At 50.1% G+C, this 15,956-nt stretch overlaps 1 protein-coding gene across 3 annotated transcripts in view; it reads left to right on the top strand.

Annotated features, from left to right (window-relative positions):
* Positions 1-4,769: 4,769 nt before the first annotated feature.
* Positions 4,770-15,956, top strand: part of KCNB1 (potassium voltage-gated channel subfamily B member 1) — a 104,749-nt gene continuing 93,562 nt past the window's right edge. Inside the window, exons 1-2 of one of the 3 annotated variants that reach the window (XM_065850153.2) lie at positions 4,770-5,177; positions 6,297-6,961. In XM_065850153.2, coding sequence (XP_065706225.2) covers positions 6,395-6,961 — 567 coding nt within the window. In that variant the 5' untranslated portion in view covers positions 4,770-5,177; positions 6,297-6,394. The other 2 variants (XM_071815767.1, XM_065850154.2) reach the window with 2 other exon arrangements.

Here is a 15,956-nt window from a genome sequence, read left to right as displayed (position 1 = left end):
GGTCACATCTCCAGTGCTAGAGATTGGCCGCACCGGCTCTGCTGCCCCCCTGGCTGAGACCAAGGTGACCAACATGAGCCTCCAACCCTTCTGCAGCTGCTGAATAACATAGCAAGTCCCATTGCTTTACAGAGCTCGGTGCTTAAAACTGAATGTTAGATAACGTATTCTAGGTGGATGTTTTCACAGGTGCCAGCCCTGCCTGAACGGCACAAGCTGGGAGGATGAAATGTGCCCCTGGACCCTTCATAGCGTGCAGGGCTGGTGGGATCCTGCTGCCACTGGTCCCTCCTGGGTGGGACAGGGACCTGGGGCCACAAGGATTTGCCTGATGGTGTTGATAGGTAGGAGAAAATTAGTTTGTCAGGTCATTTTGCAAATTCCCTAGCAGGTGGGTGACAGGGACAAATTGACCCACTGGGGGCTTTTTATTCCTCAACCACCAGAAAATTTAGTTTTTCCTTGCTGAAGTAATTGGTCTCAAACTTGATGTGAATAAGACAGGCGGCCAGGAGGTGACGTTTGACACACTTGGGCACCCTAGGGAATAGGCTGGAGGTTCTGCAGCTTTCAGTCGGTCCCCCAGACTCACCCACATCGAGACGAGGGGAAACTGATGGAGCCGGTTGTGGGGAGAGAAGCCGTGGAGCGTGTGCTTGTGGTCAGCGAGCGCAGAGAGGAAACTTAATAGATGAGAGGGAGGAAATGCACATCCTGGGAAAGGCAGAAAGCTGGAGCCAAGGGCGATGGTTCCAAGTGCCCTTTGTGGGAACCTGAACCAGAAGGTTCTCCGATAACCAATTTGCACCGGCGTGTTTCCTGCCCTCTTCCTGAAGGTCGAAGGAGCCCAAAGGCTGACTAAGCTCCAGGAGTTCGCAGAGTGGTGCTGGGCCAGTGGGACACAGCTCTGGTCACCCCTCCTCGGGAAGCAGGAGGAAGGGAAGCCTCCTGCAACGGGGGAACTCCGGGCACTCCTGGGACTTCAACATACATCTTCAAAGTTTAGGTAAAATGAAAAATTCAGCTTTTTACAGCACAGGGTCCCCATGTAGCTACTGTCCTCCCAAGCATGACAGAGGGCTGCCCTCACTTCTCTTCTCTCTTCCATAGCTGAGAGAGCATTCAGAGACCTTGCTGCCCACCACAGGGCTCTCTGGTCCCTGCTGAGACCACTCTGCTCTTCCTCCCTCCATCTCCCGCTTTTGCAGATGTCCGGTCCAGCAGCTCAGCCCTCTCAGATGCTTTGGTGCTTCTCCGAGGCCCCAGAGAGCACGGCAGGGGTCAGGGGCTGCTTTCTGGACCAACGAGCTGCTGTGGAGTTGTAAATTCACATGAACGGTCTGGGGAAGGCTTGCTTTACCATGGTGAGAGGAGGAGCTGGTAGAGGGCAGAAGTGAATGGAGGAGCACGCTGGGGGGACAGGCGTGGGGCCAGGAAATGCGTGGCCACCAAGGCTTCCCCCACATGCAGAACCCACTCCCCGCGGCACCGCGGTGGCAGCTGCAGCTGAACTCCTCCTAAAGGGGCTTTCGCTGGGGAGAATGTGGTGATGGAGCCCAGCTGCTGCTGACGCTGCCATCTGAGATCTGCCGGCTTTTCAAGGAAAGCCCTGTCTCTTTAAGGTTCATTTTTGGACTGTATTTCACTGTCTGTGTCCAGCATTTTTCCCTGGTGTTCCAGTATTTCCACGCTCCTGGTAGCTGAAACCACTCCACGCTACGGATCTCGGTCCTTTTTGCACTTTTCGACACTCGTTGCAGAGCTCTGCCAAGAAAGCTGATTTTTTTTTTTTCCCATTTAAGGGAAAGAATTTTGGAGTATAAAAGAAAATCTCCATTGTACCTAAAGTGTTTCTAGGCTGGAAAGAAAATCCCTGGAAACTGAGGGAATCCTTAAAGGGACATAATACGAAACACTCTGTGACAGAGACAGTTTATTGTGTGTGACCAGATTTCCCACTCACAAGTACAAGGCCCTTGGGCTGCAAGAACAATACAGGTTATTGTTACATCTATAGCTCGGTTTAGAATGTGAAACCCAGCACCCCCTCGGCATCAGGAACCAGCCAAAACTCCCTGGGCCACCAAAGCCGCTGTGTCCATCGCTGCTGGAAACCCATTGTTCCACATACCATTGCTGTGATGGGGCTGAGCTCTTGTTTACGGAGGAAGAGTCTTCCTTTTCTCACAGTCCTTTGTTTTTCTGTGACCAATAAAATGATATAAATGAGCCTCCCTTCTTACTTCTCAGGATGGACAGGAAGATGCCAGACTGTTGTATAAGCGTGGGTGTCTGTGAAGATGCGATACTTTTCCATATGCAGGCAGAGGAGTCACTGCAGATCAGCAGAGGGATATTTCCACGTTCAGGTTCAGCCTATTTCCCTGCCATGTTATTGCACAGCAAACATGGTCTTCCAGACTTTTTTGCCTGGCAGGTGAGATCCAGTGTATATACCACTGACTGTAAGCTCAGGAGAACACATATTTGCCCTACTCTGCACATTTCCTTTAAAGTACTTGTGGTTTAAGGTGTTTCCTTGTCAACAACTGCTGTAATACCTGGAAAGGAACAGGGTTTGCCATGGATTGCATTCGACTACTCGCCTGGTTCCATAGGCTGTGGAAATAACAAACCGTATATGAAGTCTGCAGATGCTCAGGGTACAAAAACATCAGTTGAAAGGAATATCCAAACCAAGAATGGGTTAGATAACCTTGGAGAAGAGCAAGCAGGCTGCGCATTTCTGCATCCTCAGGGCTGCACTGCCCCTTGCTGACAAACTCTCCATGATGGGACAAGCAATGCTGCAGGCAACAGGCACCCTGGGGCTGGAAACGTCCTCTCCTGTGCCCAGACGCCCGGCAGGGCAGCTGGAGGGTCTGCCCTGGGCAGGGCTCCCTCTCGCAGCCTCTGCATGAGAGTCCAGTACGATTCTCCAGCATTGGCGAGAAGACGTGTGTGGCAGGGTGAGCACACAGTAGTGGAGGGGTCTGCACTTCCATGCTGCCCATTCGGGTGCCCCCTCCACAGCTGGTTCTCTGGCCTCTCGGTAGAGCACGTGAATTACACCGGCAGGGTAGGAAGAGTGATGCAGGAAGATACAAATAAACCTGAGCTGCCTTTCTCCCAGTGACTTAGCTGCACTGAATCTGATGCATCTCCCTGCATTAGGCTGCTTGTCATTTTCCCTCCCAGCATCCTGTTCCCGCAGCAGAGCAGCCTGCATTTGTCACGGGGGAGATAATGTGCCCTGGATGCCAGTGCTAACAAATAACTTGCTCTCCTACCGCACCTGCCAGCTGGAAGTTTCAAAGCACTTTGTAATCATTAACAGATTTCGCTTCCTAGCCCTGGTCAGGGGTTCTCATCTCTGCTGTAAGAGGAGTGAAATAGGATCTGGAGGTGAAATGATAAGAGAATATGAAGAGAACTGAAGTGCTCTGGATGCTGTTTGTATGTTTTCACAAGGTAGGGGGAGCTACTTCAGTGGAGGGGCACTGGGCTGGGATTAAGCTGGTCAGCAGGTTTTACTCCTAATCCTTCCCTCCACCTCCCCCCTGGGTGATCTTGCTTTTCTATATCTTAATTTCCTCATCTACAAAGGGAAGGCAGTGACCCACTTCTCCTTCTAAGAAATTTTGAAATATAGAAATGATATATAATTGTAGGAGGAACTGGAGGAAAAAGTACAACCAACCAAACACTGTTTAGGATTTCAGAAAGCTCTTTCTAACGAAGATCCGGACATTCAAACACCAAATATGATAGCATAACATTGAGGTTGTGTACAGTGGGCAATGGGAGCCAGGTGGGAGCTGGAAGAGAAGCATAGGAAATGGGGAAAAGCAAGACTAAGAGTCTTTTTTCTGTAGTTAATCACATAAAATCAGACACTGGGCTCATATTTTAGAAACCTGGTAGCAGGAACTGTCACTACAGTCCAAGAGCCATGGCCAATCAATGCGGGAGGAGAAAAGGCTAACGAGCACTGCTGTGTGCCTCTGGTACCTCAGCCTAAGCAGGTGAACTGCATTAAGTGATGATAATGTAGCCATTAAATGGTGCTAATGGAGCTGCAGGTTTCTGGTGGGGTCTATTTCCCCTACTGGGAGTGAAGGAGGAAGGCAAGAAGGACAGAATGGCAGAAGAATAGTTGGAATGCTGTGCTATTGCCTGGAAAGTCACTGTTTTCTTCATTTTTGCTGTGTTTTCAGGTTAGTAAATGTTCCCTTAATTACATTTATTGTCCTAACTAGCAGTGGAAACCCATTACTATTCTTCCTGTTTCTGCAAATACTCACAACCATCCTGAGAACAGGCTCTTTTATTCGGTAAGGGGCTGCAGGAGTGAGGACCAGGGTCCTGTTGGCTCCTTGCAGACAGGGTGATGTGCAGCCTTACTGAGCTGAGCGGGTTCTGGCTCAGCAAGCAGGCCCTGGAAAGCAATGGGGCCCTGCTGGGCTTATCAGTGCTTTCTGCTCATCGTTTTCCTTTTGGCACCAATTCTTGCTCCTGTTTTCATGAGAGAAACTACCGGGAGCTGGAGGACGGTGGAAACAGACCCATCTTCCTGAGGAGGGGTGCTGCAGCTCTCCCCCCAGTGCCGTGTCTGTTCCATGTGTCGCCCCCACTGTAAAGCAGCCGTGGGGCGCTGGGGCCCGGCCAGGAAAGCGTTAACCTTCCCTGCAATGCTGAATCCCAGCTCACGGTGGAGCTGCCTTCCTCTCTTCCACCCCCAACTTCCAATTCACTCCAAACAACTCCGGGACAGAATTGCAGGGAAAAGCTGGAGGTTCAGACTAGACTTGTTGATCTCCGTCCCCAGGCAGCAGAAGGAAGTACCGGAGCTTTCCTTTGTGTCTGCACGGAGACAGAGCTGGGGAGGGGGCGGGGGCAGATGCGGCTTCGGCGCTGACAGTAGGCAGGAGTGAAGAGCCGCAGCCGAGGGAAGGCCTTGGGAAGCTTCCTGCCGAGGGATCCGATTCACCTCGTTTCCCTTCCCCCTCCCCCGAGCTCCGTGGACAGCCGGGAGCGCGGCCGCCATCCCTCCGCCCTGAGGCTGCCCGCGGGGGGATGCGAGCGGGGCCGCCGCTGCTGCCCGCCCCGCCGCAGGATGTAGCTGCCCTCGGCCCCTCACAGCCCCGCACCCCCTCGCTGGGAGCCCGCAGGAGGAGGTAGGTGCGGGTCGGGTCCGGGCCGAGGGAGGGGAGCCGTTCCCCGTGCGTGGCGGCGGCGGCCGGGGAGCAGCCGCGGCGGCGGTCTGGAGGAAGCGGTGCGTTTCGTTTTGGGGACTGGGAGGACCTGGATCGGCGGGGAGAGGGGCCGAGACCCCAGAGCAGTGCCGGCTGGTCGTGGAGGAGCCGTTTCTTTCTGCGGCGGGGTTTCTCTTCGTGCCATCTTGTGTAAGCAACAGTGCTCAGGGCTGTCATAGCCGCTCGGTTTGTAAGGAAGCTCAGGGTTTTACCTTATTCCGATTTTCCCTGATTTCCTAGTGATGCAGAGGTCGGCGTGGGGTGTGTGGGGAGGCGTTCCTGGGCAGCCCGGAGAGGTAGAGTGCGTCGTTAGAGTGGGTGGAAATACCCCGTTTCCCGGCCTCAGCTCTTTCCCCGGGGGAATTTGCAAGGCTGGAGTTATAAAAAGCCTCCGCGTCTCCCTTCCGTCTCTATGGCTGGGCAGGGCGGGGGCCGTCGCCGGGTCCGAGGAGAGGGGTTGCCCTGGGTGAGTCGTGGGGGGTACCCGGGATTTGGAGTCCGCGGTCCGGCAGGGCCCTTGTGCGGGCGGGAGCGGCGGCGGGGCCGGGCGGCAGCAGCGGGGCCCGAGTGCTCGGGAGGCGGCGGTGGCGGGGCCGATCCGCTCCGGGTCGGCCAGTGCGGGATGGGGGACAACGAGCCAGCGCACCCCTGGCTAGCAGCCCGGCGGCTTTGGGGGCGCATCGCTGAGCGGTGCTCGGGGGAGCTCTGGGCCCTCCCTTATAAGTCGGTAGCTCCCAGCCTTTTGCTAGCAGAAGCTCCCGGGGCCGTACTCAGCCTCCACAGCTTCCCCGGGCGGGGTGTGCAGGCGACCCTCCCGGGCAGAGGCGGGGAGTGGGGGGGGACAGCCGGCCGCCGCCCGGGGGAGCTCGGCGGCAGCGCCCGGGCCGACACGTGGGAGCGGCGGCCTTCAGCACCGCGGACAGCGCCCGCGCGGCGCGGCTCAGCACCGTGGGGCGGACAGCGCCGCCGCCCCCTGAGCGGATTAGCGGCTCAGGCCGCGCCGAGCCGGCGGGCGCGACCCATGGTTGTTGTGTCTTGCAGCTCTGGGGCATGGAGGGGAAGGAGAGGTGAGGAGAGCCGGCCCCCAGCGCCCTGCCCCACGCCGCACCTTGGAGCATCCAGCCTGAGGGGGACCAGCGATGCCTCTGGGGATGAATAAGCATGGATCTCGCTCTACTACCTCTTTGCCTCCGGACCCCACAGAGATCGTCAGGAGCAAGGCCTGCTCCCGAAGGGTCAAGCTTAACGTGGGGGGGCTGGCCCACGAGGTTCTTTGGCGGACCTTGGACAGGTTGCCACGGACCAGGCTGGGTAAGCTCAGAGACTGCAACACACACGACTCTCTCATGGAGATCTGTGATGACTACAACCTGGAAGAGAACGAGTACTTCTTCGACAGGCATCCCGGGGCATTCACCTCAATCTTGAACTTCTACCGTACTGGCAAACTGCACATGATGGAGGAAATGTGCGCCTTGTCCTTCAGTCAGGAGCTGGACTACTGGGGGGTTGATGAGATCTACCTGGAATCCTGCTGCCAGGCCCGCTACCACCAGAAGAAGGAGCAGATGAATGAGGAGCTGAAGAGAGAAGCTGAGACACTGAGGGAAAGGGAAGGGGAGGAATTTGATAACACTTGCTGTGCTGAGAAAAGGAAAAAACTCTGGGATCTCCTGGAGAAGCCCAACTCCTCTGTAGCGGCCAAGGTAAGATCTCCACATTTCTTCTGAAGTCTTGTGTGTATTGACTCATGATTATGCTTGCTTTAGCATCTGGGCACTTGTGGCTGGGTGGATTCTGTGACTGAAGGGGAGAAAGGCCTCCCAGATGCAAACAAGAGTTGATGTTTCCTTTTTGGGTAGCTTGGAAGTGATCTGGTTTGAGCTTCCCTGGCCCAGTCTGGTCTGCTCAGTGTGGGAGAAGCTCCACGGACCCCTGGGTCAGCATAGACTGATTGCTGTGCTTGAAGGTTGGTAGGCTTGTTATACAGTGGCCTGTCTTGGTGCATTTTGTAATAAGTGGTTTATTTGGGCCTCAAACATGTGGGTCTCCTACTGCTTGACCAAACTGGCTTTTAAGAAGTGGAAATCTACTTGAACTCTTAGACCTGGGTCCAGTCAGGAAATAATGCTTTCCTTTCTAGGCCTTAATTTAAAATTCTCTGGCTAAATAAATCTTCTAGTTACCTGTATCATGCACTCCTAGGCTGAGCCTACTAAAACCAGCATTTGAATTTCAACCCTCACCTACCTCCAACCTATTTCAAGTGTCCTGTGCAATATTGCTGCAGCTTTGTCTCTGTCAATAACTGAAGTACTGCTTACTGTGAAGTTGGTGCCAGTGCAATGGTCTATTTGAAGGTGTTTAGGAGATAAGATCCATGTTAGGAGAAAGCAATATCAGAGTTGGCTCTGATAACTTAGCTGTCTCATGTTAGTCACATTCTTTAGTGAGGAAAATATCTGCGAACACAATGATTCAGTAACCATGGGGACAAAAGTGAAGGGGGAGAGGTTGAAAACTGTGGTATGAATAATTGAGAAGCATGAGAGACTCAGCAGTAGGGACCCAAACTTGAATTTTCTGTCTATCAGTGTTCTCACAGTATGGCAGAGAAGTAGAAAGAGGCCTGAGCTCCCTCTTTAATGTCGCCTCCCTGTTGTATGTACATTTGCGAGTGAAAACCTTGGCTCCATCCCATAGGACATCTGGCTTTGGGCTGCTTATGAAAACAATGACTTATTTACCTCTTCTCTCTTATCAAAATGTTGCACGTTATGAACCAAAGGCATGTATAAAAGCTTGGGGAAGAGATTTTATGAAGTGTGGGACTAAATGGCTCATCCTGGCAGGGGAATGGAGAGGCATGATCAGTTGCTGAACTGATTATCACTTTTTTTTAAAGACAAACAGAGCCCCAGAATGTCTCTTTCTCTCCAATGGCATAGATGACACTGTGCTGAACGCATTAATAATTTATAAGGTTCTTTTGGCACAGTCCTGGAATCCTGAAACACAGGCCCTGGGCTTTGCTGTCTGTGGCACTGACTCAAGATCCATTAGAGACTGTTGATGTTCATGATTTATTGTATATGAGCAGGGGTCATTCTTGCCAAATAAGTGTCTTTTGTGATTTATAAATGAAATACACTCTAGCTTCATTTTCTGAGAAAATTCTCAGAGTAAGTACATTCGGCATTGCAGGCACTGGATTAATTGAGAGTGAATGGTAATGCATTATTATCCTTCCCATTTAAAGCTACTGTTCTTCAGCTTCGTTGCTGTAATGAAAATGGTGCTGCATGTTCTCAGAACTCAGATATTCCAGCAATTCCCAAATGCAGATTTCTACTCATTTGGAGTGCAGCAAGGAAAATGGGCATGATGAACAATTAGCTTACCAGGCAGGGACAGAAGAGCTGCTAAGCCTCTTCTTTATCCGATTTGCTCCCTGCTGGGTGGATAGCTTTTCTCTCATGCCGGAGTATGCCCTTTGCTTTGATCACCTTCATGAGAATTCATTCCACATATTCAATAGGCTGGACCCTGTCTCCAACTTCTGATGGAAGGATGTGGGGAGAGAGGCTTGGCAGCCTGACCTGTTATCTGACCCGACCAGCTGTGCCCAGGCTCTGTTTCAGGCTGCAGTCTCTAAATCGGAGCCTCTGCTAGCTCTGGCCAGCTTTCCGCAGCCGTCCGCTGGGCAAAGCACTTGTGCTGAGGCCACCGGCCTCCAGAACTTTGGTCACCTTTCCTAGAGCCAGGCTCCAGCTGCTTTGCCAGGTCTGGGAGCTCAAACTCTTCCTATAGAAAGGGAGCAAAGTAAATAACACTGAGGTTTAATGACCAGCCCTGAAGGCCCTAAAGTCACTGTTGGCAATATCTGTACTTCTCTTACTCTTTTTCTTTAGACTCGTGACACTCAATGCAAAGCTTTTTTTTCCACTTAAATATAACAAATACAGGTTCTGCTTGTGTTCTTTTTAAGTCTAGAAAATGACTACAAATGCAGCACTGGGACCAGTTAAATACTGAGATGGAGTTTTCTATTTGTGTGTGTGTTCTTTTTTTAAAGAGTCGTATGTGATGTATTTCAGGGTGGCAGACACTCAAATAAGAGAAGCATCCCCCAGACCTTCATTTTTATTGCTCTTTTATCCACTGGGGGTTCACCTGTATCTTTTGACTAACCTGTCTGGCTTTTAAACTAACCACCTCATGGCAAGCAATGTCTTATTTACATGCGATGCTTCACCCTGTCTGTGGCTGGAAAGAACACTCTCTTAGACTTTGAACTCTTTGAGAGCCTCCAGGTTTCTGTGCTGAGGCATCAGAGCTCTTGAAGTCCCAGGCTTGCTGCCTCGCTACCCCCAGTGCTGGCAGAGGGGGGTTTGCTCCTTTCCTATGATGCTGCAGTAACCGAAGCGACTCTGTCCTGTGTAAGGTGTTGTGGGGCAGAACTGCAGCCTTTCCCCATGGTCAGACTGTGCAACAGGCTCTGGAGCGTTTCACCCACCAGTCCCTTTAACTGGGACCACTTGCTGTGCTGAGCTCCCCTGTGCTCACCTTCCCAACGGGAAAACTCCTGTGCACAGAAATTGAGCACTGAAGGACTCTGCTACCAAATATTTTCAGCAGGCAGTTACTTAATAAAACTCTCCATTTCTATCTAGTCTTATAAGATGGTTTAGATGAGCAGTTTCTCCTACTTCCTGTGGCTCTATTTGCCTCTATATCCCTGCAAAATACTCACTGCAGTCTTTGTGGCTGCTTTGTCTTCTTCCTGCAATCACTGCCTTTGCATGTTCCTACTTATTTTACCATTCTCCTAGTCTCCCATAATAGTTTGGTGGTGCATTTTTGTTGTGTTCTAAATAGTATTCTTCCTGTACTGTGGTATACTCATGACATGTATTTTTAACTGTAGAGGACTTTCTGGTGCTTGCTTCTGTCTGGATTTACCACAGATGAAGAAGAGGTGCAGCTATTTTTCTGAAGTAGCTATTACAGTTTGTTGTAGGTGGTTTTCCTTTCCTTAGGAAAGAAAGGCAGCTCTCCAGAAGCCAAACTGAACTGCTGCTTTTTATTGGGACTCAGTGTCCATGGCAGGGCAGTAGTGGCTACTGGTTCTCCAGCACTCTTTGGGCTTTCAATCATAAAGTACTCTTTCCCAGGCCAAGGCTAAGCCTGGGCAGCTGGTTTCTGTCACCTGCGACCCAGGTAGCAGCCCTAGGTTTCCAAAGCAGAAGTCCCTCCTGGAGCCATTGGAGGTTTTGTACTAACCTAGTTGGGATCTGTGGGTCTACCTGCCTGGTGAGACGTTTGTGTCCCTCGGCAGAGCCAGCGCTGCTGTGGTTCCACTGGGCTTCACGGCATCCTGGAAAATCAGACTGCGGTTGGCCTGTGATTTCTATTATAAGCAAATAACACATGAGATGAACTCAACGTCTTAATTGGCTAACTTATGTGATCTTGGAAATTGTCTCATCACCCGGACCTTTGCAACAACTCTACAAGAACGTTGTCCTTTTTGACTCCCGGGAGGAAAATAAATATTTCCTTTTAGTCCTCACAAATTATTTCCCCAATCAATATTTGAGCAATTAGTGTCGCACAAAGCGTGAGAGGGGGTGCGGGCAAAAGGCTGCCTGTCTTACAGACTCCTCTGCATGTGCTGGCTTCATCTATTTTTCCCTTGCTGTCCTGGAGACTGAGAAAAACAGGATGACATCATCTGGTTTGCCAAAAGCTGCTCTGCATATCTGCATGTCAAGTGGGATGTGCGCTTCCTCTCCTCGCTGCCTTCGCTTCCCGCTGGTCCCTGTCCTGTTGGGAGCTCAGCTGTGGCGACCCCTCTGCTCTGGCGGGTTATTTCTTACCCTTTCCTCTGTTCCTGCTGTGTCTTTGCCAATGCAGTAATATCACATTGATCCTTGAAAACATGCAACTCCAATTCTGTAATCTTATTACGCGTGCCGCTACATTTGTTGAACAGCTTTCTCTCGAGCTGCCCACTGCTCTCTGCTGCTAATCTCTGGATGTGTTGCTCAGGGATTGGGGAGGTTGCTCTGTAAACTCCTATTATTGTTAATAGTAGTGACAAAATAAGAATGATAAAGCCTCTTGGAGATACATTCGCTACATTTAAGGCATTCTTCCCCCACATGGGCTTTCTATTCCTGGCCCTCCCTTATGGCATGCAGTTTTCATTCATCTCTAAACCTGCCTGAGTTTAGCATTCAGCAGAGGAACCCCCTCTGTCTAATTGCAGGGGTCACATCTTAGCCGTGCCCTGTGTCTGAGCCTCCCACCACAAGGCAGATGTTGACTTTGAAGCCAGGTTGCCCATATTTCACTTGCATCTGTGACTTTCATTTTTCTGATACAGCTACAAGCTTGTCTCTTCTGCTATAAATAGGAGAGTTTTTCACTTCATCCAGAGCAAACTCTTTGGAGATTCTCAAAAGCAGAGCCTCATTCCAAAGCCTTTCCCCTGGGCTCAGGGATTTGCCCCTTTGATCTACAGCTTATCGCTGGGTTTCTGACACAGCGCTATCCTGTGGAAACACGTGAATGATTGCTGTTCTGTACCAATCTCTCTTCATCTTGCAGCTTCTTTCTGGGTCCTTGTCCTTCCACTGAACTTCTTATATCTTTTGTCTGGGAGCCCTAATTCCTTGTGTTCAGTTCCCTGCACCGTGTCCTCTGCTTCAGTCTCAGCAGTGACCTCCCCACCATGTACCGCGTGCTGCTGGTTCCCACAACTCCCCTGCATCCCAGCCTCCCTAACTCGCAGTTTAGGGAAAAGCAAAACCAAACAAAAGCACCAAAACCCACCCCTACAACTGGTATTATTCCCAGCCTGGCAATTTATGTTCTGCAATTCTTTCCTGGTTCCAAATAATCCTGCTGGGAGTCCTTATAACATAGGAGATGCGCTGACCGTTGGCTTGTCAGTCTCCCACATCCCGTAGTGCAACATCCCGTGTTGTTTCCTGCATGGGATGCATCTGCCAACAAGAAGCTTGTTCTAAGCTCTCCAAGGGGGATCCTCACCCTTCAAAGGCAATCTCTGCTCCAGAAGGGTCACTGCAGCCCTTGGCTCCAGGCAGGCAGCTGCCTGGAAATGGTTTGGGTTCCGTAGTTTACAATACAAACGTGCAGGTCTGCAGTCTCTTATAAAAGGAAAGCTTAAAATTATTATGCCCAGTAACTCTTTTGATGAACTTGCCATACAGTCCATGAAGTATAGTATGCATAAACACTTGCAGGTACACTCCTAGGTTTTTAACTTATCTGCAGCTTTCTGCTAGGGGAGCCTGGAGCAGGCTGTGGTCATGGCTGAGCCCAAGCATCCACATTGGTGCGAGAACGCCGGCCTCAGGAGGGAAGCGACCACCTTATTGCTCAGGCTGAGTTCCTTGGAGGATGTGTGCTAAGGAAGTATAGTCAATGCTATTTTTAAAGCACAAGCTCTCACTTGTACCTTTGAAAAATCTCTAAGAAATTAAATCCCCTTGCTGCTCATCATTCTCCCATCCTGCTCAGCCTGTGAGCAGATGTGGTTTAAGATGCCAACATCACCTGTCAAATGTAGGAAATCTTGCAGGAATGGAAAGCCTCTGTTTTGTCCAGCTGTAACTACAGACACTTAATGAGACTCAGAAGAGAAGTGCTGATCCCCTCAGGAAAGGCTGGTGTGGGGTGATGTGTGCAGGTGCCGCTTTGGCCGGTACCCGTGCACAGCCCTCCCAGCACAGCCCAGTGCAGCAGCCGCCCCGATGTGTGTGCTGCCAGCAGCCTGTCCAGAGCACACCAGCGCCGTGTGGAAGAATCAATTCATTTCTTAAAACAATTTATTCACTTAACTCTTACTACAGAGTGCAATGAATATCCTTTCCTTTGTGTCCTTCCTTTCACCTGTTCCTCTTGATCCTGGAGATCTGAGTTTCTTTCTGATTTCTCTTGATGCAAGTGCCCCCATGGAGAGGAATACTCCAATGTTACTTTTACAACATGAGCGTTGCTATTTGTCACTGCTAATGGCAAAATATTTATGTCAAAGAAAGTTCACAGCTGATCACTTAGTTCTTGTAATAAACACAGTCAATGTGATTTACTCCATGGAGATATCTGGCAGCAACAGAAGAGGCACAATGGGGCCCATGAACGTGAGCAAAACATGAATATTAGCCTTCTCTGAAGAAGCTATACATAGAAGCTATATGTTGTCACTGCTTCTAGTACGCTAAGGCAGACAAGAATCAGACTCCTACTGCAATGAGAGCTGCCCAGTTTGTTTCCTAGGTCAGGAGGCTCAGCTCCATCATGGGCTAAGGCTGGGAGCACTGGCACTGTGGTGACAGCCAAGCTCAGCTTGGAGGTCACTGTCCTTATGGCCCCAAAGTGCTTCAAGGGGTAAGTGGGTTCTGTGCTGCTCTGTGCCGCACACCCAGGAGCTGGCGGCGGCTCAGGGATCCCTGCCCCACACCCGGCTGCTTAACGCTCCTGCCTGAGCTGCTTTGGCTGTGGCACTCTTCATCCTTAAGACGACCTTGCCCTAAGTTTGGTCCCAGGGATAACAGCCACACATTCACCTCCTGGCTTTCTCAGTTACTCAGTACAGCAAAAGTAAACCTTACAGTGAGCTTTGTCCCCTGAGTTCAGCTGGTCTCTAGCTTATCTCCAATGTCCTGGCTTTTTTTTGGCTTCCCTGTCTGTTTTACGGTCTGACACTGGCCGCATGTGTTTACCAGCGGGGCTTAGGGAGGTCTCTTTTTCTGGTTTTTAATGAAAAAATTCTACTCTCTATTCTAGAGCAAGTCTGAAGAGCGCTGAACACCCCTACACAAGCACTGTGTTTGTGTACTTGCTATACCCCCTCCCCAAGTGCTAGCATTTGAATATCCCAAACACTTTTATTTTCTAGGTCGCTCAATAACACCAGCAGCCCCAACCCCGCTTCTGTGGATGGTAAAACTCCATTGAATGTAATAGGAGCAGATGAGTATTATAATGTCTGTACTCATCAAGCAAAGCTCTCAAAGTGCTTTGAAAAGGTGGATTACTTAAGGCCAGGACAAACCTGTGATATACGTATTATCCCCATCTTAAAGTGGAGAGGTGATCATTGCCCAAGGTCAGTGAGGAAAGCCAGGGGAGAGCTGGGGTGACCTTGGTGTCCCCTGTCCCACCTCACCAGTCCACCCTCATGGTACAGGGAGCCTGCAGTGTCCTTCACCCCCTCCATTCGCTCTTGCTCATTTTTAAAAATAGACCTGTAAATCTCATTTGCAGTGCATAAACAACATAACCACCAGAAACGTTCTCACTGGTACTGGTGAACAAAATGTTTCTAAAACATGATTATACTCAGCAAATTTCATTTTAGACTTAAGATTCCTTCTCTATCTCTTTAATAAAAATACTCATTTTGCTAAAAGAGTAAGTTGAAGAACCAAGCAAAGAGGTTTGTCTCTGTTTTCTACTTAAAGTCTTTTGTAGAGTCAGGAACTCTATTAAGTGCACTTCTGTGACACGAAAACTCTTCCATGTGCCAGGTATGCTGTTCTTGGCTGGTTCCAATGGCATCTGATGGTGGCGTAAACTGGGAGTAGAAAGGTGTTGTGGCACAAAGCACCAGGAGCAGCTCCTTGGCTCCCCGAGGAGCCTTTTGTACGGCTGTGTCCAGCCTTACCCGCTCTGCGGTGATTCAGCGCCTGTCAGCCCCTGGGTTTCTCCACCCTGGCATCTGAGTGCATTGCAAAGTGTTGGTTCTCCAGTTCTCTTGTGAGGGGGGCAGCACGGTCATCCTGCTGTGTTTGGGGAGGGGGCAGAGGGACTAACTGGCTGCTTGGGGTCTGTGACGGACCAAAGAACGGAATCGTATTCCACCCCTAATCCCTGGACCGCTTTTTTCTCCGGTGCAGCTGGATTGCAGCCATAAGCACTCGAGAGGCAGCCGTGATACCAAAGTGTTCAAAACTTCCATGAAACTGCCTGGGAATGAATTGCAGATTTAATATTTTTGTATTTCTGGGGATCTTGTTTGTATCTGGCACGTCCTCAGATCTGAAAAACTTCATTCAAGGGCTGTAATTTTTCTGCTGGCTTCCGGATGTCCGTCTGGTGCTCTGCACACTTAATCTTTCGCATCACCTGCTTTTAGTAAACTGTAGTGATCACACATTAAACAAACTCCCTTTACTTCTCATAAGTGCTGCATTTGACCACTTTGACCACTGGTAATCATTGTAACATCATCCTGCTTCTCCATATCTCACAAACCATGTGCTCAACAAGGGTCTGGATAGAGGAGGAGTGTGACTCCCTTTCTGAGGCAGTGTTTGCTGTCTGCTACCAGAAGAACCCGCCTGTGTGGTGGAACAGGGACCTTCTGCTCCTTGTTTACTTATTTGTGAATTTTTGGTAAATCGGTACTTCATAGCATAAAAGAGAAACCTTTTTAGAAAAGTGAAAGAAGAACGTGTTGTCTGATTTCTTGTCAATGTGCCAGGAGTTTATTAATAATACATAATAATTATACATCGCGTTTCTTAGTTCCTTTCATCTGAGGATCTTAAAGTGCTTCACAAACTTTAATTAATCCTCGTGGCTGTCTGGTGCAGTCACTGTTATCAGTCTACACTTCAATATGACAATGCAGAAGAAATAGTAAATAGGAGAATCTCCCAGATACAG

This window comes from Patagioenas fasciata, chromosome 16 (genome assembly GCF_037038585.1).
Source record: "Patagioenas fasciata isolate bPatFas1 chromosome 16, bPatFas1.hap1, whole genome shotgun sequence".
Lineage (NCBI taxonomy): Eukaryota > Metazoa > Chordata > Aves > Columbiformes > Columbidae > Patagioenas > Patagioenas fasciata.
The sequence above is the reverse complement of the archived record's forward strand: the minus strand, read 5'-3'. Positions and strand labels throughout refer to the sequence as shown.